This window comes from Anomaloglossus baeobatrachus, chromosome 9, assembly GCF_048569485.1.
Source record: "Anomaloglossus baeobatrachus isolate aAnoBae1 chromosome 9, aAnoBae1.hap1, whole genome shotgun sequence".
In the NCBI taxonomy this organism is placed as follows: domain Eukaryota; kingdom Metazoa; phylum Chordata; class Amphibia; order Anura; family Aromobatidae; genus Anomaloglossus; species Anomaloglossus baeobatrachus.
This window is the reverse complement of record NC_134361.1, coordinates 108,132,436-108,154,109: the sequence shown is the minus strand read 5'-3', so window position 1 is coordinate 108,154,109 and position 21,674 is coordinate 108,132,436. Positions and strand designations below refer to the sequence as shown.

Genomic DNA, 21,674 nt, shown 5'->3' with positions numbered 1-21,674 from the left:
AAGATGGATGGTGCAAAATACAGGGACATTCTTGAGCAAAACCTGTTTTTGTCTCAGTGATATGAGACTGGGATGGAGGGTCACCTTCCAACAAGACAATGACCCAAAGCTATAGCTAAAGCACCACTCGAGTTGTTTGAGGGGAAACATGTAAATGTATTGGAGTGGCCTAATCAAAGCCCAGATCTTAATCTAATTGAGAATCTGTGGTCAGAATTAAAGATTATTGTTCACCAGAGGAAACCATCTAACGTGAAGGCGCTGGAGCAGTTTTTCCTTGGGGAATGGGCAAAATTTCCAGTGTCAAAATGTGATAAGCTCATAGAGACTTATCCAAAGAGGCTCCATAAACTACTGACTTTAGAGAGTGAATAGTTATGCACACTGAAGCTTTCAGTTATTTTGTCCCATTTGTTGTTTGAGTCACAATAAAAAGAAAACCAAATGTTCACAGTTGTAGTAGACATGTTCTTTACATGAACTGATGCAATCCCTCAAAAAACCCAGTGAAATTACAAGTTGTAAAATAGCAAAACACTTTAAAAAAATCGCACGGCACTGTATCTTTCCCGATTCACTCACACACTTTAGCGATCCTCTTGGGGAAACATTCACGTGTTTTCAAGGGGAAGAGAGAAGTAAGTCATCGCCAGACTCTTCTCGCAGAGGCTCATCTGCCCTAAAAACTAAAAGAGTCAGCTGTTGAAATTCCAACTTCTTCCTTTCTCTCAGCGACATCATCTGACAGGGAGATCTGGTAAGCTCCCATTCACATTAGATGGCGGCCTGTGGTGCCAAAATCAGTGGGCTTGGTGTACTTTCATGTAAGATATGTGGCAGCCTTAAATTCTGAGTTATCTTTTTCCACCTGGACAATTAGAAGTTATAATATGATTGTTATCTGCACAATTTTTTTGCCACTGATGATTCATATGAGATTCAGCTCTTAAAGCGCAATATCGGCCCCTTTGTCAGCACTTATTTCTCTGGGGAATAAAGAATTTGGCATGTTGAAATCCAACATGCATCATCCTTGTTTCCCATGAAATCACGTTAGGGCAAACTCTGTTCCAATCAACAGATTGCATACCTTAATATTTTGGGAATGACTATAATGTTACTTTTGGTTTATTATGTGCAAAGTAACCAGCGTGACAAACCACCTGCATAGAGTCAGTAAGGGCATGTACGCTAAGAACAGTCATGTATATCTATATGCACCAGGGCCCTGATTTATTAGGAATAATATTATATATGCCAGTCTTAAAGGGAACCTGTCACTAGATTTGGCGACTATAAGCTGTGGCCACCACCAGTGAGCCCTTATATTCTGAATTCATGAATACTGCATATAAGAGCCCAAACCGCTTTGTTTCCCATAAAAAACACTTTTATAATACTCACCTATAGGGGGGTGGTCCGGTCAGATGGGTGTACCTGCTTTCTGGTCCGGCACCTTCTCTCTGTGGTAGTCGCTGTCCTCCTTCTGCCCAGCCCACTGTGGATGATGTGCCCGACGTCATTCACACAGATCGACATTGCGGTCTTGCGCAGGCGAACTTTGATCTGCACTGTTGAGAGCAGATCAAAATACTGTAATGTGCAGCTGTGAAAAAAGGTTAAAGGCTGTCCGCGCATGCGCACTACAATACTTTCATAGGGGAGATCAAAGTGCAGGTACGCAGGACCTGAATGCCGGCTAGTGTGGATGACGTAGGATGCACATGGGCCTCAGAAGAAGGATGACGGAGATCGCCGCAGAGAGGAGGCGCCAGACCGGACAGCAGCGATATCCATCAAGTCTGGTATCGCTGCTGTCCGGTCTGGCGCCTCCTCTCTGCGGCGATCTCCGTCATCCTTCTTCTGAGGCCCATGACCACCCCCTTGGTGAGCATTATAAGGATGTTTTTTACGCTCTACACAGCGGCCTGGGCTCTTATATACAGCATTCCGGAATGCTGTATATAAGCGCTCACTGATGGCGGCCCCAGCTTATAGTTGCCAAATCTGGTGACAGGTTCCCTTTAAAGAAAGGAGCACTGGAGTAAAGGCTGCTTTACACCAGACAATCTATTGTGCAATAGATCGTCGGGGTCACGGTTTTTGTGACGCACATCCGGCATCGCTGGCGATGCCGGCCTGTGTGACACCTCCTAGCGACGCAGTATCGCTCACAAATCGTGAGTCGTGTACTGCACGCTAGGTTCCATAATATCGTTTAATTTAGTCGTTCATCGTTTCCGGGGTAGCACACGCCGCTCCGTGTGACACCCCGGGAACGATGAACAGCAGCTCACCTGCGTCACGCGGCCGCCGCCGGCTATGTGAAGGAAGGAGGTGGGCGGGATGTTTATGTCCTGCTCATCTCCGCCCCTCCACTTCCATTGGCCGGCGGCTGTGTGACGTCGCTGTGACGCCGAACGTCCCTCCCACTCCAGGAAGTGGACGTTCACCGCCCACAGCGAGGTCGCACGAGAGGTAAGTATGTGTGACGGGGGTTACTGACTTTGTGCGCCATGGGCAGCGATTTGCCCGTGACGCAAAAAGGACGGGGGCGGGTACGATCGATTGTGAAATCGCACAATCGGTCGTACCATGTAAAGCAGCCTTAAGATGCGCTGAATCCATTACTAGGAGAGCGCCTGTTACTGAACGTAACACAGTTTATCACTAATCTTACTCCATACATACATGCTTGCCTATGCCCCATCCCACTGGAGCTTTACAGACTTCTCAAAAAGATGGAAAAACTGGCAGTGACTAATGTAAAAATGAAAAATATTTGTAACAATTTTTTTTTAAAGAATCGCCCAGAATTCTGTATCTCTTTCAGATATATAAATGACTTACATCCTTGAATACTCACACATCTCATATTGAATTTTCAACAATACTGTACTCCGCTACAACAGAACCAGCCCGGCACTATTACTGTCACATTAAAATATTGAGCCTTTCTATTATATCAATTCACTTTAAGGAATGCTACAGAAATGGAAAATCCTGAACTCCTGTTTTCAAAAGCAACACACAGTGGGGAACGTGGAACAGAAGATTAAGCTTGACTTAACTGGGCTGACATTCCAAACCCCACTCCACCCAAATTATATCATCAAAGGGAAATGATTGTGCTCAGAATACTGATACCACACTTGCCAAGAAAAGCAATGTTTTTCAGACATTGTTTTTTTTTTCGTTTGTATTCTGGTGTGAAATAATAGTTAAGCCACCAGCGTTAGTACTTTTGTTCTAATGTATGTGCATTATATTAGAGCCACTAAATTGTCTCACCTCCAACCACGTCTGCAGCCCTGGAGGCAGCAGAACGAGACAAGACACCTGCTTCTTCTGGCAAAGCATCAAATCTATATACAGATGCTGATAATGTAAAGGCCAGGACAGCCCTGAGATGCCCCCTCACTCCAACAAATGCTCCAAACTAGTGATTTATCCAAGAATGTTCTGTCCAGCATCCCATCTAAAAACCTTGAGTAGGACAATTATGAGGAATAAACGGTTGCCCCTTTTTTATGGCATCATTTATGGGCTGCTGTGAAATTCCTTATAGAAATACTATTACCACTAAAGGTGTCACAATCTCCCCAATGACTTGTATATTACAGCTTTTTTCTTATACATATATGCTATGTCTAGTTAAGTTCCAATATGGGTCCTCTACTCATCCATCATCACCACATAACCTTTTTTTCTTATTTTTATTTATTTTACTCACTTATATGGTGCCTTTAATTCCACAGAGGTGATCATCACTGTCCCCATTGGGGCTCCCAATCTACATTCCCTATCAATATGTCTTTGGAGTGTGAGAGGAAACCGAAGAACACTGAGGAAACACACGAAAACATGGCGAGAACATAAAAAACTCCTCGCAGATACTGTCCTTGGTGGGTTAAACTTGTTTAATATGGTCTATACTTCAGTGCTGAAGGTATAATTGTTAGGTGAACATACACATTAAAGAATTATCAGGTGAACCTGAGGATTTTGGAGGGATTGGCCATGTATATAATGTGCACAGAAGTCTCCTGACTTCCCCCAACAGCAGTTATCAAAGCAAAGAAAGATTGGAGATGTTGATGTAATCTTTTGTACCCTTCGGAGATGAGCCACTGACACTGGACTTCCATCCTGACACTTTAACCCTCGTGATCCACAAGGGGTAAAGTGAAGTGTCCCCAAGTTGCAAAGAGATTTTATTACAAATATTTTTCATTATTTCACGATGGTCCTTAGTCCCCGTTCTATTACCCTTCGATTCTGCTGATCCACTGAGGGGGCTGCAGGAACTACTAGTGATGAGTGAGCACTACCATGCTCGGTTGCTTGGTACTCGTAATGAGTAGTGATGAGTGAGCTTTACCATGCTCGCGTGTTCGGTACTTGTAACGGGTAGTGATGAGTGAGCACTACCATGCTCGGGTGCTCTGTACTCATAACTAGAGATGAGCGAGCACTACCATGCTCGGGTGTTCGATACTCATAACGAGTAGTGATGAGTGAGCACTACCATGCTCGGGTGCTCTGTACTCATAACTAGAAATGAGTGAGCACTACCATGCTCGGGTGCTCTGTACTCATAACTAGTGATGAGAAGGTACTACCATGCTCGGGTGTTCGGTTACTCGTAACTACCGTAGTGATGAGAAGGTACTACCATGCTCGGGTGTTCGGTACTTGTAATGGGTAGTGATGAGTGAGCACTACCATGCTCAGGTGTTCGGTTACTCGTAACTAGTGATGAGAAGGTACGACCATGCTCGGGTGTTCGGTACTTGTAATGGGTAGTGATGAGTGAGCACTACCATGCTCAGGTGTTCGGTTACTCGTAACTAGTGATGAGCGAGCACTACCATGCTCAGGTGTTCGGTTACTCGTAACTAGTGATGAGAAGGTACGACCATGCTCGGGTGTTCGGTACTTGTAATGGGTAGTGATGAGTGAGCACTACCATGCTCAGGTGTTCGGTTACTCGTAACTAGTGATGAGCGAGCACTACCATGCTCAGGTGTTCGGTTACTCGTAACTAGTGATGAGAAGGTACGACCATGCTCGGGTGTTCGGTACTTGTAATGGGTAGTGATGAGTGAGCACTACCATGCTCAGGTGTTCGGTTACTCGTAACTAGTGATGAGAAGGTACTACCATGCTCGGGTGTTCGGTTACTCGTAACTAGTGATGAGAAGGTACTACCATGCTCGGGTGTTCAGTACTTGTAATGGGTTGTGATGAGTGAGCACTACCATGCTCGGGTTTTCGGTTACTCGTAACTAGTGATGAGAAGGTACTACCATGCTCGGGTGTTCGGTACTTGTAACGGGTAGTGATGAGTGAGCACTACCATGCTCGGGTGCACAGTACTCATAACAAGTGATGAACGAGCACTACCATGCTCGATACTCATAATGAGTAATCATGAGTGAGCCCTACCATGCTTGCGTGTTCGGTACTCGTAACGAGTAGTGATGATCGAGCACTACCACGCTCAGGTGCTCGGTACTTGTAACGAGTAGTAGTGAGTGAGCTCTATCATGCTTGGGTGCTCGGTACTCGTAATGAGCAGTTGAATGCTCGGACGGGCTCAACTCATGTACAAAGTATAATGGAAGTCAATGGGGAACTTGAGCATTTTTAAAGGAACTTTTCCGACTTGACTTCCATTATAATTGAGTACTTGAGTCATGAGCATCCGAACATCAAACTGCTCGTTAGTGGTACCAAACACCCGAGCATGGTAGTGCTCGTTCATCACAAGAAACCACCCAAAGACTTAAAAAAAAAACAGCTTTATTCCATGGCAGCCTGCATTGACCAAAGTTGTGAAAAGTAGACAACAAAAACACATTGCTGACTGGATACTACAAGCAACCTACTCTGCAGAACTGTACAATGACTGTATTTATTCAAGTCACTCCCTGCCTCAGTGGAGGATACAGCCTAATTTTCCTAATATACTGATTTAAAAGGAAGTCAATTATTATGCTGTTACACTCTTCGTCAGTGGGAAGTGCTCAGAGGAAGAACAAGCAAACCATACAGATAGTCTGAAGATAAACTGAAGCTACATATTGTTAATACGCCACAACAGAATGGGTTAAAACCAGAATGAAGATTTTACATTCGCACAATTGTTAAATACTTGATGCATAAACTATTGTTGTTCTATGAAAATGACCCTTATAAGGTTTTGGGTGTATGGGGTTAGGAGTAAAAAATTACTTGACAAGACTGAAGCCCCCAATACATATTAGACTAATGTCAGTCAGACCCACAGTCATTTGGTCATCAGTCTAATGTGTATGGGGGTCCTGGACAATTGATTGTCAGAAAACATAAGGATCCAGTATGCCCAATTTTGGAATGGCAATCCTTTTGTTCTTCCAAAGATAAGTTCTTTAATACAGAACACAGGAGCACATGGCAGAGCGAGAGAAAGATGCCCGAGACAACGGCTGACTAAACTATTGGCCAAACCATGGTTCAGCCACCAGTCATCTAATGTGTATGGGGTCCCAATTAATTTATTGTCGAAAGTGATAATGATCAAGTATGTCCATTTTCGGACTGGAAATCCTTTTTTTCTCCCGGAGATAAGCTCTCATACAAAACAAAGAAGTGCTCGGCATAGCGAGAGAAACGGCCGAGATAACTGGGCAGGAGCACATCGTTCACCTAAGATGGGGGAAATGTCAGATTGGGACCAGCAACGCCCATCGGACCAGACCACCCCCTAAATGAGTATTATAAAGCTTTTTTTTATGTTATACAGCGCTGCCTGGGTTCTTATATACAGTATTCTAGAATGCTGTATATAAGGGCTCACTCGTGGTGGACGCAGCTCATAAGGGAAAAACCTGTTGACAGGTTTCCTTTAAAGGGAATCTGTCAGCAGCTTTTTCCTACCTCATATGAGAGCAATATGATGTAGAAAAAGAGACTCTGAATCCAACGATGTATCACTTAGATTACTCAGTACAGATGTTCTGACACAATCAGAATTTTTATATTTAACAATGTAGCAGAGCTGAGAGAGCTGTCCCTGCTCACAGCAGGCTCTTAATAGAGACTGTACATTGACAGTAAGGTGTCAATCAGAGGAGGGGGCGTGCTGGATTGCCATGTGCGTTATATTGTAGTCTGAGCAATGGTAATCGCTAGGTGATAAAGCCTTTAGTTTAAGTAAACAGCAGCACACAGCCTGATAAGAAAGGCATAGTTGCTGTTTGTGTTTTAACCCCTACAGCATGCTGGCTTCATATTACATAGAAAAAATCTGCTGACAGATTCACTTTGAAGGGTTATATTACTCGACATCAGCATTAACCTGAAGCCCTATAAAGCCCTCAGGGTGGGACATCTCCTAATCCCAAGCAGTACTCTTCGCCTCTTGCTTTATACATTATAATTATTCGATGGGATGATAAAAGCCAGTGACAAACCCTCTGTCACTCTCATAAAAGGTTTGTGTATAGGCTGCCGAGCAACACAAGTGTAATGTGAAATTATGGGCAGAACACAGAACAAAATAATTATAAAACAGTGTACACTAATTACTCAAGCTTCTGATGCTGGATGATTATTTCTTTCTTGTAAGTGTCTCATAAAGTGATATAGTCTCCTTTTATGTAAAATGGATTTAATACTAAAAAGCAGCTTTTTCAACCGTGCATAATCCCAGAGCATTCTACACCTTCACCAATATAACATGTTGCTTCTGGCCAGCTCTTTTCATCACTTTAGATTTCTCTTCTCTCATCTTTGAGAATGTAAAAATGGAAAATTATTAGGAATGTTAGCCCAGAAGCCCATCACATATTAGATTTTATGCAGCTTGTTTATTTGTTCTCGTGAGATAAAGAGCGCCATATGTATCTGGTTTCCACTTACTCCATATACATATGGCAATTAGTATATATACTCAGCTGATCCAAGGGAGTTCGTCGAGATGTGCCGTAGCACATATACCAACATGCCGGATGGAGAAACAGGTACTTGTACAGGGATCGCCCCACCAGCCCACTACGAGTTGCTCTACTGGGCAGAATTCCAGTCTACAATGCTCTATGTCCAGAGCTGGGATCTGGCCCCAGACCAGTGCCTGGGAGCAAATGGTGGAACCAAGGCACTAAGTTTCAATTCTGTGAGTCATTGGACGCATCATATTCAAAAAACGGAGTTGGACGCTATGGATGTGCGCGAACTCAACCCAACAATCCGAAAAACAGGAGTGCTTTGACAATGCATGGAAGCGAAGAAAAACCTGACAACTGATTTCCAGATACTGGTTGATGAGTGGATAGAAAATTCCATATTTTTGCCTAAACTGAAAGCACAGGCGAACACAGACAGAAAAGGGCCCCTGTGCAAGAACAATACAGTGGGTATGGAAAGTATTCAGACCCCTTTCAATTCTTCACTCTGTTTCATTGCAGTCATTTGGTAAATTCAAAAAAGTTCATTTCTCATTAATGTACACTCTGCACCCCATCCTGACAGAAAAAAAACAGAAATGTAGACATTTTTGCAAATTTATTAAATAAGAAAAACTGAAATATCACATGGTCATAAGTATTCAGACCCTTTGCTCAGACACTCATATTTAAGTCTCATGCTGTCCATTTCCTTGTGATCCTCCTTGAGATGGTTCTACTCCTTCATTGGAGTCCAGCTGTGTTTAATTAAACTGATAGGACTTGATTTGGAAAGGCGCACACCTGTCTATATATATAAGACCTCACAGCTCACGGTGCATGTCAGACCAAATGAGAATCATGAGGTCAAAAGGAACTGCCCAAGGAGCTCAGAGACAGAATTGTGGCAAGGCACAGATCTGGCCAAGATTACAAAATAATTTCTGCAGTACTAAAGGTTCCCAAGAGCACAGTGGCCTCTATAATCCTTAATTGAAAGAAGTTTTTACCACCAGAACTCTTCCTAGACCTGGCCGTCCAGCCAATCTGAGCAATCGTGGGAGAAGAGCCTTGGTGAGAGAGGTATAGAAGAACCCCAAGATTACTGGGGCTGATCTCCAGAGATGCAGTAGGGAGATGGGAGATGGGATCACTGCAGCCCTCCACCAGTTGAGCCTTTATAGCAGAGTGGCTCGACGAAAGTCTCTCCTCAGTGCAACCACCTCGTATTTTACTTCTCCTGGATGTGTGTTGTATCTCCAGCAGCGCAGTAACAGTTCCATATTTACAGTGTTCCCAAGTGATCTTTGTCTCCTCAGTGCAAGATATATGAAATCCCGCATAGAGTTTGCAAGAAAACACAAGAAGGACTCCCAGACTATGAGAAATAAGATTCTCTGGTCTGATGAGACAAAAATAGAACATTTTGGTGATAATTCTAAGTGGTATGTGTGGAAACCAGGCACTGCTCATCACCTGCCCAATACAATCCCAACAGTGAAACATGGTGGTGGTAGCATCATGCTATAGGAGTGTTTTTCAGCTGCAGGGACAGGACGACTCTTTGCAATTGAAGGAAAGTTAAATGCGGCCAAGTACAGAGATATCCTGGAAGAAAACCTCTTCCAGAGTGGTGTGGACCTCAGACTTGGCCGAAGGTTCACCTTCCAACAAGAAAATTACACTAAGCACACAGCTAAAATAACAAAGGAGTAGCTTCAGAACAACTCTGTGACCATTCTTGACTGGCCCAGTCAGAGGCCTGACCTAAATAAACCCAATTGAGCATGTCTGGAGAGACCTGAAAATGGCTGTCCACCAATGTTCACCATCCAACCTGACGGAACCGGAGAGGATCTGCAAGGAAGAATGGCAGAGGATCCTCAAATCCAGGTGTGAAAAACTTGTATCATTCCCAAGAAGACTCATGGCTGTACTAGCTCAAAAGGGTGCTTCTACTCAATACTGAGCAAAGGGGCTGAATACTTATGACCATGTCATATTTCAGTTTTTCTTGTTTAATAAATTTGCAAAAATTTCTACATTTCTGGGTTGTTTTTTTTCAAGATGGGGTGCAGAGTGTACATTACTGAGAAAAAAAATGAACTTTTTTTAATTTACCAAATGGCTGCAATGAAACAGAGTGAAAAATGTAAAGGGGTCTGTAATACTTTCCATACCCACTGTATATGGGCCCTTTGCAACTCACAAGCACATAAAAATGCAAAATGGCTCCCGCTTTGGAGGTAGAGATGGCCTCCTTACCTCTTGGTCCCTGTGCAGCCACACAGGTTGCACCAATGATATGTCTGCCCCTGACTGAAAGTGCAGGTAGAAAGGTTGTGGCCTGTAACAAACAAGACTGCATGAGCGTGTGCTGCCACCCGATCACCTCTAAAGTGGGCTTTACACGCAACAACATCGCTAACGAGATGTCGTTGGGGTCACGGAATTCGTGACGCACATCCGGCATCGTTAGCGACGTCGTTGCATGTGAAACGCAGGACTGACCATTACCGATCAAAATTACTCACCTAATCATTGATTGTTCATTCTAATCCCGATTATCGTTGCAGAACGCAGGTTGTTGGTCTTTCCTGCGGCAGCACACATCGCTATGTGTGAAACCCCAGGAATGAGAAACATCACTGTACCTGCGGCCACCCGCAATGAGGAAGGGAGGAGGTGGGCGGGATGTTCGGCCCGCTCATCTCCGCCCCTCCGCTTCTATTGGGTGGCTGCTTAGTGACGCCGCTGTGACGCCGAACGAACTGCCCCCTTAGAAAGGAGTCGGTTCACTGGCCACAGCGACGTCGCTAAGCAGGTAAGTATGTGTGACGGGTCCTAGCGATGTTATGCGCCACAGGCAGTGATTTGCCCATGATGCACAACTGACGGGGCGGGTACTTTCACCAGCGACATTGCTAGCGATGTCGCTGTGTGTAAAGCCAGCTTAACACCTTCACATTGGGCCAGATCTCGTACAGGGCACACAGGCAGCTACTATAGAAACTTATGGACTTGTCATAGCTCAGTGCTCCCCTGTACCTGACCTGTAAGGATGGACCTGGGTGACCTTACATCCCATCATGTCTGGGTACATCCCGCGGCACAGAAATAAGTACATCCACTTCAATCAAAGCTGGAGTACTGTAATTTGAAAAAGAGGCGGCACAGACAACTCAACAATGGCGACCATCGGACCGGAACATGATAATTTACATACGGTGCAGGAGATATTCAAATGGTATTTTGGGGCATATACAGTGGAGACTGCTGTAAAGGAGTAGATTAAGGTGGTGGTTTTAATTTGGTTACTGAAAAACTGGTGACAGGTTCCCTTTAAGGGCAATAAACTCCACTGTACTGTATATTGGTTGACATTGGTTGTAGATGTGTATCTGGAAAAAAATAATGGAAAAATGATTATATCAAATCAGTTTTTGGGATATCTGAATGATTTTCCGTGGCAGTCATGTTGAGGTTGTGTTACTTCATGGGTCACAAAGCAACCATATTGACAATCAGAGGTGATAAACAGTGCCCCGTGACCTTCTTGTTGGGAAACTAAATCGCCATGTATTGTAGCTCCAGTGTCGCATGTAAGTAAGGGTCTATGAGTAACCTTCAGGCTGCAACCAATGCTTTTGGAATATTAAAGTTCTTCACACAGGAGGATGACATAAAACTCATTTTCAAGTCTTCTCAAGTCATTTTCACTCTCTTTAGCATCACTGGGGTGGTCCAAAAAAAGATGATGCAACTGTATTCACAAACAATTCATATTTCAGAAATAAGTGCCACATGCTTCAAATTAACTCATTTTGTGTTCATTTTTTTCCTGAGAAATTATTACTGAACAGTCACAGATGAAATCCCTGCTGTGCTATGCCGTACAGTGGCACCCAGTATAGACACCGATGCTAAGCAGCATATCTATGTATTGTTATTTTTTAAATTGGAGATTAAAGGAAATCTGCCACCAGTTTTTCAGTAACCAAACTAATTCCACCACCTTTATCTACTCCTTCAAAGCAGTCTACAAACGTGTATATCGCCTTCTGAGTGCCCCTGTATATGTCCGAAAAGATCATTTTAATATCTCCCATGCTGTAAATTAGCATAGTTCTGTCCAATGGGTGTCATCGATGCGTTGTCTGTGCCGGCTCTCTTTTCCTAAATGCCGTTGTCCATTTTTGATTGACATGGATGACATGTCCTGCATCATCAACATAGGGCAATGAAATCTTGCGCTTGCGCAGTAGCATCACAGGCCCTACTAAGGGCAAAACTAAAAAACACAGTCATAACTGGCCTGACATATCAGTTTTTGGGATAACTGAATGACAACCTCTATGGATGCTATTACAGGTATATTATCATATCGCATCCGATTCTCTCACATCGGATGCCATACGCTCGTCTGACCCCGGCCTAACTAGTATTACAATGCAGAGCTTCTGTCACAATTCTCCCAGATGGTATGGGAAATGGTTTGTTGTCAGACATGGGTCACACTGGTAGAATAGCACAGCACGCTACAGTATTCTGGCCATCAAAGAGGAATAGAAACCCAATGTAAAAAAAAATAAGAGTACAACTGTAAAAGCAGCCAATAACCTAGAATTGCCTACAAACACTGGACTACAATTTTAATGTGATGAGCCCACATATGTGCAGTCTACCTTACATACTCTGTTACGATATTTAATTATTTCTAAAAATGTTTATTACAGTTGTGTTTGTGTTTGTAAATAATGTACGGAGTAAATAAATCAAAAGCTCATTGTAGCCTAAAAGTGAAGTACACGGTCGTCTGTGATCACAAAGTAGAGCAGGTTGTTTTGATAATAACCAGTCCAGTTAGATAGTAAAAGTAAAAACTGAAAGGACAAGGTCAATAGTATTTACCAATCTCAACATGACCTTACAACTGTCAATCAATGTTACTATCTCCAGCCTGACAGTTGTTTGCAGCATTGAGCCCTGTCTGTAGTAGTGGCTGGAGGAGCAGCACTGAGCCCTGTCTGTAGTACTGGCAGGAGGAGCAGCACGGAGCCCTGTCTGTAGTAGGGACTGGAGAAGTGGCACAGAGCCTGTCTGTAGTAGGGGCTGGAGAGGCAGCACGGAGCCCTGTCTGTAGTACTGGCTGGAGGAGCAGCACTGAGCCCTGAATGTACTACTGGCTGGAGGAGCAGCACTGAGCCCTGTCTGTAGTACTGGCTAAAGGAGCAGCACTGAGCCCTGTCTGTAGTACTGGATGGAGGAGCAGCACTAAGCCCTGTGTTTAGTACTGGCTGGAGGAGCAGCACTGAGCCCTGTGTGTAGTACTGACTGGAGAAGCAGCACTGAGCCCTGTCTGTAGTAGTGGCAGGAGGTGCAGCACTGAGCCGTGTCTGTAGTAGTAGCTGGAGGAGCAGCACTGAGCCCTGTCTGGAGGAGCAGCACTGAGCCCTGTCTGTAGTAGGGGCTGGAGAAGCGGCACGGAGCCTGTCTGTAGTACTGGCAGGAGGAGCAGCACTGAACCCTGTCTGTAGTAGGGGCTGGAGAAGCAGCACGGAGCCTGTCTGTAGTACTGGCAGGAGGAGCAGCACTGAACCCTGTCTATAGTAGGGGCTGGAGAAGAAGCAGCACAGAGCCTGCCTGTAGTACTGGCAGGAGGAGCAGCACTGAACCCTGTCTATAGTAGGGGCTGGAGAAGAAGCACGGAGCCTGTCTGTAGTACTGGCAGGAGGAGAAGCACTGAACCCTGTCTGTAGTAGGGGCTGGAGAAGCGGCACGGAGCCTGTCTGTAGTACTGGCAGGAGGAGCAGCACTGAACCCTGTCTGTAGTAGGGGCTGGAGAAGCGGCACAGAGCCTGTCTGTAGTACTGGCAGAAGGAGCAGCACTGAACCCTGTCTGTAGTAGGGGCTGGAGATGAAGCAGCACGGAGCCTGTCTGTAGTAGGGGCTGGAGAAGCAGCACTGAACCCTGTCTGTAGTAGGGGCTGGAGAAGCGGCACGAAGCCTGTCTGTAGTACTGGCAGGAGGAGCAGCACTGAACCCTGTCTGTAGTAGGGGCTGGAGAAGCAGCACGGAGCCTGTCTGTAGTACTGGCACGAGGAGCAGCACTGAACCCTGTGTGTAGTACTGGCTAAAGGAGCAGCACTGAGCCCTGTCTGTAGTACTGGATGGAGGAGCAGCACTAAGCCCTGTGTTTAGTATTGGCTGGAGGAGCAGCACTGAGCCCTGTGTGTAGTACTGGCTGGAGGTGCAGCACTGAGCCCCGTCTGTAGTAGTGGCAGGAGGTGCAGCACTGAGCCCTGTCTTTAGTACTTGCTGGAGGAGCAGCACTGAGCCTTGTCTGTAGTAGTAGCTGGAGGAGCAGCACTGAGCCCTGTCTGTAGTAGTAGCTGGAGGAGCAGCACTGAGCCTTGTCTGTAGTAGTAGCTGGAGGAGCAGCACTGAACCCTGTCTGTAGTAGTAGCTGGAGGAGCAGCACTGAGCCTTGTCTATAGTAGTAGCTGGAGGAGCAGCACTGAGCCTTGTCTGTAGTAGTAGCTGGAGGAGCAACACTGAGCCCTGTCTGGAGGAACAGCACTGAGCCCTGTCTGTAGTAGGGGCTGGAGAAGCGGCACGGAGCCTGTCTGTAGTACTGGCAGGAGGAGCAGCACTGAGCCTGTCTGTAGTACTGGCAGGAGGAGCAGCACTGAACCCTGTCTATAGTAGGGGCTGGAGAAGAAGCAGCACGGAGCCTGTCTGTAGTACTAGCAGGAGGAGCAGCACTGAACCCTGTCTGTAGTAGGGGCTGGAGAAGAAGCACGGAGCCTGTCTGTAGTACTGGCAGGAGGAGCAGCACTGAACCCTGTCTGTAGTAGGGGCTGGAGAAGCGGCACGGAGCCTGTCTGTAGTACTGGCAGGAGGAGCAGCACTGAACCCTGTCTGTAGTAGGGGCTGGAGAAGCGGCACAGAGCCTGTCTGTAGTACTGGCAGGAGGAGCAGCACTGAACCCTGTCTGTAGTAGGGGCTGGAAAATCGGCATGGAGCCTGTCTGTAGTACTGGCAGGAGGAGCAGCACTGAACCCTGTCTGTAGTAGGGGCTGGAGAAGCGGCATGAAGCCTGTCTGTAGTACTGGCAGGAGGAGCAGCACTGAACCCTGTCTGTAGTAGGGGCTGGAGAAGAAGCAGCACGGAGCCTGTCTGTAGTAGGGGCTGGAGGAGCAGCACTGAACCCTGTCTGTAGTAGGGGCTGGAGAAGCGGCACGGAGCATGTCTGTAGTACTGGCAGGAGGAGCAGCACTGAACCCTGTCTATAGTAGGGGCTGGAGAAGCAGCACAGACAGTTTTCTCTGATGTACATCACCCCTCAACTCTGGTTTGGTGGAGCTATAGAGCGAGTGCCGTATTTAACCATTCATGGTCGGCCCTTATTTAAAGCATCACTTCTTATGACAACATAGCTTTAAATATTAATGTAATAATTTCAATCTAAAAATGATGAGACAGATCTAAGACAGAAAGAGCATCTGCCTCATTGAAACCAATATTCATCAACTGTAATGATGAATAATTAACATGTCCTGTGATCTCCTACCATGGAAAGCCTTTACAGAAATGCATGGTTGTTCCATAAAAAGAATGTCTTGTTTCTCCAAAATGTAATTTATAAAGGAGAACATATAAAGGGAACTGAAAGTCACTCAGTGCTATGGTGCTTTCCAAATGCTGTGAACAATTAGGAACAATACAAGACTACTGGCGTGTGGTCATTCTTTTGTTTCTGTGCACGGCATCCCATGATGCTTGGCACAGCACCTCCCAGTGAGGAATGATATCATAGTTCTTCTAATGTTCATATAAGTGGTTTCCAATTGCGGCTGGACACCAGACACACAGCATGACGCCGTGTATGAGGAATATTACACTCAGGGAAACAAGTAGCACTGTACAAGGTGTCTGCATTCCCTCTAACCCCTGTACAGATTAGTACCAGCGCATGCCTTCAGTTACCATTGTATGAGCTATGGAATCACTTTTAAAAAAATAATGCAATCTGTTTACGTGCAATCCTATGTAATATCACAAAGTGGTGTAATCATGGTGAGTTATGACAAATTACTAGCTGTATCCTGAAGTTAGGATTTTGCATATAATATACTTGCACAAAAAAAATAGCAGACAATGAGATGAACCCTTAAAAACTCAGCTGTAGCCTGACTTTGAGAGGTTATGGCTAAGTTCACACAGGGCATCTTTAGCTGCATTTATGAGGTCACACAGATGCGCCTAAATGCATGCATTTCCTTCTCCCAGCAAAGTCTATGAGATTTCTATTTGCTGTCCACACTGGGCATCTTTTGTTGGTGGCTGCATCTTGGCTGTGTTTTTGAAGATGCAGCATGTCAATTCTTTTTGTGTTTTGTCCAGCATTTTTGAGCCCTTCAGTCAATAGATTTGACTTAGGCCGGGGCCACATGAGGATTACTGCGATCCCCTCGTATGACACTCAGCTCACGCTGGCAGTACAGCAGAGCCGAGTGCTATGCCAGTGTCCCTGCGACTGAGGTCCGATTGTGCGAGCAGCACTGAGTAGGGGCGGGCCAGTGCTGCTGCGGAGCGAGCTGGCACTGAGGGGAGGGATTTATCTCCCTCTCTCCTCCGTAGCCGGCTATTGCCATTCTCGCACTGCACTCACGGTACACCGGTGTACCGCGAGTGCAGTGCAATTTTTCTCTCGCCCCATTCACTTGAATGGGTGCGAGAGAAAGAGTCTCGCATTACACCCACAGCATGCTACGATTGTTTTCTTGGTCTGATTAGGGCCGAGAAAATAATCGCTCATGTGTGCTGACACACAGGCTAATATTGGTCCGAGTGGAATGTGATTTTTTTTTATTGCACTCCACTCGCACCATTTTTCTCGCCATGTGTCTTAGGCCTTAAAGAACACATTGGGCAAAACGCGGTAAAAACGTTTTTGCCGCAGTGCGTTTTTTTGGGACAAAAATGCTGCATCTTTTTGGTTAAAAAAAAGATGCCGCATGTGAACATACTCTCTGAAGTGCCACAGAGTTTCAAAGTAACACATACCTGGCTGAAATAACTCGGTCAGCCACTGAATCAGGCTGCCTGTGGTTTGGGCAGCATGAATCTAATGACAGGTCCCCTCTAAAATGCCTTATACAGAATGAGAAATGAAATTACAGCTTTAGTATATTGGAGTAAATGAGGCTCTGAGACAAGTGTGTAGATAGGTACTCATCTGTTTTTGGACAAATTAAACCATAGTTTGCTATTCCTACAACCCCTGTTAACACATTTAAGCCCCCACAGCTGGTGATTCCAGAGAGATGAGTTCAATTTCATCATGCCCAATTTTATCCTCACCAGTAGATAACCCTCTCCAGGTGTCTGAAAGTGGCTTATTCCCCTCTTGATTGATACACGCTTGATAAATTTATATATATATATATACATATATATATATATATATATATAGGTTTACAGTGGTTCGGGGAATATACTCTTCTGCCAATGATTATTTACTGTATATGGCTAGAGGCGATCAGTGGCACGCTAAGATAGCCAATCGGTAAACTTTTACCAATTGGTGGTCTTTTAAATCACTGTTTACACAAGCAGGGCAAAGTAAAGGATGTGCACTGAGTAATCAATAACAGAGCGCTCAGTGCACAGAGGCAACCATGGATCTTGGTAGTGCGACTCTTTTATGCAGAGGATGATGCACCGCCAAGAACGATGATTTTTTAAATTGCATAAGAGATCATATCCCCTGATGAACAAGCATTTCGCTTGTTCATTGTGAGATCAGCAGGCTGTTTTAACAACATTCATTCATGATTACCTTGCAGTGTAAATGCAGCAATAGGTTCTTCACCTGCAGTAAGACATCATAATTAGAGATGGATGAATAGTAACTATCCTGTTCAGATTATGCTTACCGAATTCTGAGTACTATTCCAGTATTCGGCACGGCAAGAAAAATGCTCCATTTCCCCCTGACTTACTAGGTTCGGTATTAGAGAGGAACTTGCATTACATTTGTGATGCCCTGGCAAAACCAGGTAGTCACAAATGGCCCCTGCATAACACCTTCCCTCACTAGGAAACACACAGCCAACCAGAAAACCCTAGTCACCCCCCCTTAGGGACAGACAGACACACCAGTGGGCGTGACCAGGCGGTTGGGACACGCCAACCCAGGGGTCCAGACAGCCCGGGGCGGGAAAAACAGTCAGTTGGCTTTTAGAGTTCAGTTTGGAGAGGAATGTGGGCTGGAGCTAGTGGTAGCTTCAGCAGTGAAGTCCAAGTTGAACGGTGCCAGGGTAGGAGCCCTGGTGCCTTGGCTAGGAGGCAGACGGTGGTCTCCGTCAACAGGAGATGGGAAGACGGCTCGGTAGAACCGAGGTGGACCAGGCCAGGGTTGTAGTGCGCCGATACCGACACGGGGAACCGTAGCACAAAGGGGGGGTACTCGGACCCTGAAGCCAGGAACCAGAAACAAGTGGAACTGTTTAATTAACCGATTGAGGCCAGGACTAGAGGTCCTGTCCCACCCAAAGTCCCTCATAGAAGACAACAGCCCACCGATTAGGGATAAGAGGTCACCGCCAGGGCCCATAGATCCCACGGGCCAGCGTCTGCGGGCACGGCTCCTTAGACAACATTCAGCCGGGAGCAGACTCCTGAGTTTTATACTGGGAAAGTCCACCTTACACAACGGTGCAGGAAAAGGATAGAGACCACCAGCCGGGTGGGGGATCCCGAACGCAACCGGCCGCGGCACCGGCCACCACCACCTTGGTTTACCAGAGACTTGTGTGTTTTACTAACAGTGAGTTCACCAGCACCCCCTGCAGTCATCATTCCCCCTGCACCAGAGACATCAGGTCCCGGGGCCACCATCCCTGCCCACAGAGGGGTTAACATCTTACTGCACAACATCTCCCCCGGGTGCCCCGTAACAGCAGCGGTGATGTCCCACCTCACCACACACCGTGGGTGGCGTCACAAACCTATTACGGCCTAGCCCGTATATCTACGTTCCCCATTTTATTCGGGGTGTCCGTGAGACACCCGGGTCCGGAGACCCTCGAACCACCACCCCTGAAGGTCCGAATTCGAGCAGCGTCGGCTGCTGGCACGGGGGGTGGCACACATTGACTTGCATTAGGTTCGGTATTCGCGATGAACTCCGGAATTACACGTTCGGATTCGTTACGAATAATCCAAACACGTATAGTTACTATTAGGCAATCTTTAATCATGATGTATTAATGGGTTCAGTGAAATGGTCACACAGATTTGGCCTTTCCAAACCAGCCAAATAATAATAAACTTGAAACCTATGACATTTTTCACATCCCCACTATGAAAACATGACAGCGTTGCTAAACTTTTGTAGTTAAAAAAAACCAAAACAAAAGCACATTGTTAAAACGACCATTAATGTGATCAGAACGGAGCCTGACAAAAAAAGATCTCCTACCCCTGACAAACGCAGATCAGCTCGATCAGCTATATCTGAGAAAAACAAAAGTACATCTGACAAAACACAAAACGGTCACATCTGAAGGAATCAGCCCTGCTGTCTCCGTACATCGAGCAAATGACAACATCCAGCGTGAAATATTGCTTATTATGACATCCATACAAGTCAGCTTCTCATGTTTATTTGGCATAAATATATTTATAATTATGCCAGAATGTTTCCATCCCGTCAAGCCATGTGAAGAAATACTACACAAAATATACACATTCTCAAAAAATAAACTCAGCGCACTTATGGAAATTAAAGAAGAGATGAAGCGACGCATAGTTTTACTATAATCAACAAATACAAGTGTAGAAAAAGTTTATTTATAATTTGAGCTAAATATCCCAAAGAAAGAAAAGATTGGGGAGTAAGATGTAAAATAAGCCCCTTACAAAGACTCATGACGAGAAATATGACATTTATCTCTGACAATGAGACTCCCATGACTCTGATCATATAGACATATATCATAAAAATAGATTAGTGGGTGGAACATGTTTACAGACACTGCACTTCTATGGGACAAACAAATGACTGTGAGTCACTGGGCGATTGTGCTGTCACACAACATGTCACACAAATGTGTTCCCTAATTCGGGTGACAAAGTTACTAACATCAGCAAACAAACAAGTCATTATTAAGCAGAAAGAAAACTTGCTGAGAAAACATGAAGAATAAAATGTTGCTGCACTCGACATTTTCTTCATTAGCCTTGTCTTTTATCTCTATCCACCCCACACATTTCCCACAGAGCACACAATAACCACAGTGTAACATAAGCTGCACATAGATGGAACGATATGTGTAGAGGATGCAAAATAATAGCCAAAATGTGTAATAGTAACAATGCAATTGATTCTGTACATACTAAAAAATTCAAGGATATATAAAGCATAGCATTTGCTATTTACAATTACTCAGATATTATTGATAAATATTGGTTTGGAACAATCCCAATTACAATTTCTAATCAACTTTGTGAAGTAATCCGTGCTTCGGTGGCTCCGATACGGTGGCATTGTTTAGCATTGTCACCAGTGAACGCCACTATCCATCCTTCTCATCTAATTGGCCGAATAGAAAGTCCCTGGGTTATTTGTGCGTGGAATGTCTGCTGGAAGGCCGGCTATGAGAGAGTTTCCTATGCTTTTGTGAGACACACACCCTGTTATTTTCCCAGACAAAAAGACAGGCTGATCCGGTGAGAAAACTGAGGGTATCTGGACAAAGTGCACGTTCTCTCACATCCTATACTCCGGATTACGTATTAACCAGGAACGAATCCTACTATACTACTCTGTCTACAATACATACACACTAGTGATGACAACACGCGTCAAGATAAGGCACGACAAACATGAACCTGACCACAAAAAGCGACAAAAAGGGTCAACCAAGAACAAATTTGTCATTAGATCCTTATTATTATTTGGGGCAACTGAAAATAATGCAGCAACTTAAGTCATTATGATGTTGTATGTAGTGATGCCAAATGTCAAATGTCTGACAGATGCATCCCAGCAGGTATCCTCTGTGGAATAGATCAGGATGGTGGAGAAGGCACCAGCAATGAGTGCAGCAGTAATGGATGGGATGGATGTCTCACCATAGCAATGTGCACCATACGTGGTCGCCACACTGTATACATTATACTGCATGCATGCCTTATATTGCTATTATTATAGAGGAGGACTCACATATCTCTTGAGCTTCTTCTCTGGGGGTGACTTGATGAGCCAGCCAGTGCACACCACATCCCCTGCTGCACTCATAGTGCCCCCCTGACAGGACACTGAGGATCCAGTGTGTGGCTGCCTGTTCCTGTGAATTTCAAACTGAGGGCTATCAGCTTCCTTCAGCTGTGCTCCTGTGCTGCTCTATCACAAGAAGGAAGTGGAGGAGACATCACTAGAACAGGCAGCTCCCTCCTTCCCTCCCTGCCTCCTCCCCACACGTCATTCTGGACGAGCTGCCTCATAAATACAAACCAAACACGTGCACCATTAACACTCGCTTGTTTACAACCCAAGAATGAGGCCTATTGTCAGTGCAAAGTGCCAGTCCTGGAGGCGGCAGGGGGTGGAATACAAATGAGGCCCATCACAGAGGACTTCCTAAAAGCCTCTGCCACCATAGAATGGATCAATTCTGTCGCTGGTACAAATTGGAGCATTGTTCAAAACTGTCGCTTTCGCTCTTGGCCTGACCG

At 45.3% G+C, this 21,674-nt stretch overlaps 1 protein-coding gene across 1 annotated transcript in view; it reads right to left on the bottom strand.

Moving 5' to 3' along the window:
- Positions 1-21,339, bottom strand: part of GAB3 (GRB2 associated binding protein 3) — a 197,053-nt gene extending 175,714 nt beyond the window's left edge. The window contains exon 1 of the mRNA XM_075323918.1: positions 21,163-21,339. Coding sequence (XP_075180033.1) covers positions 21,163-21,237 — 75 coding nt within the window. The 5' untranslated portion in view covers positions 21,238-21,339. The remainder of the gene's footprint in view (positions 1-21,162) is intronic.
- Positions 21,340-21,674: the final 335 nt, after the last annotated feature.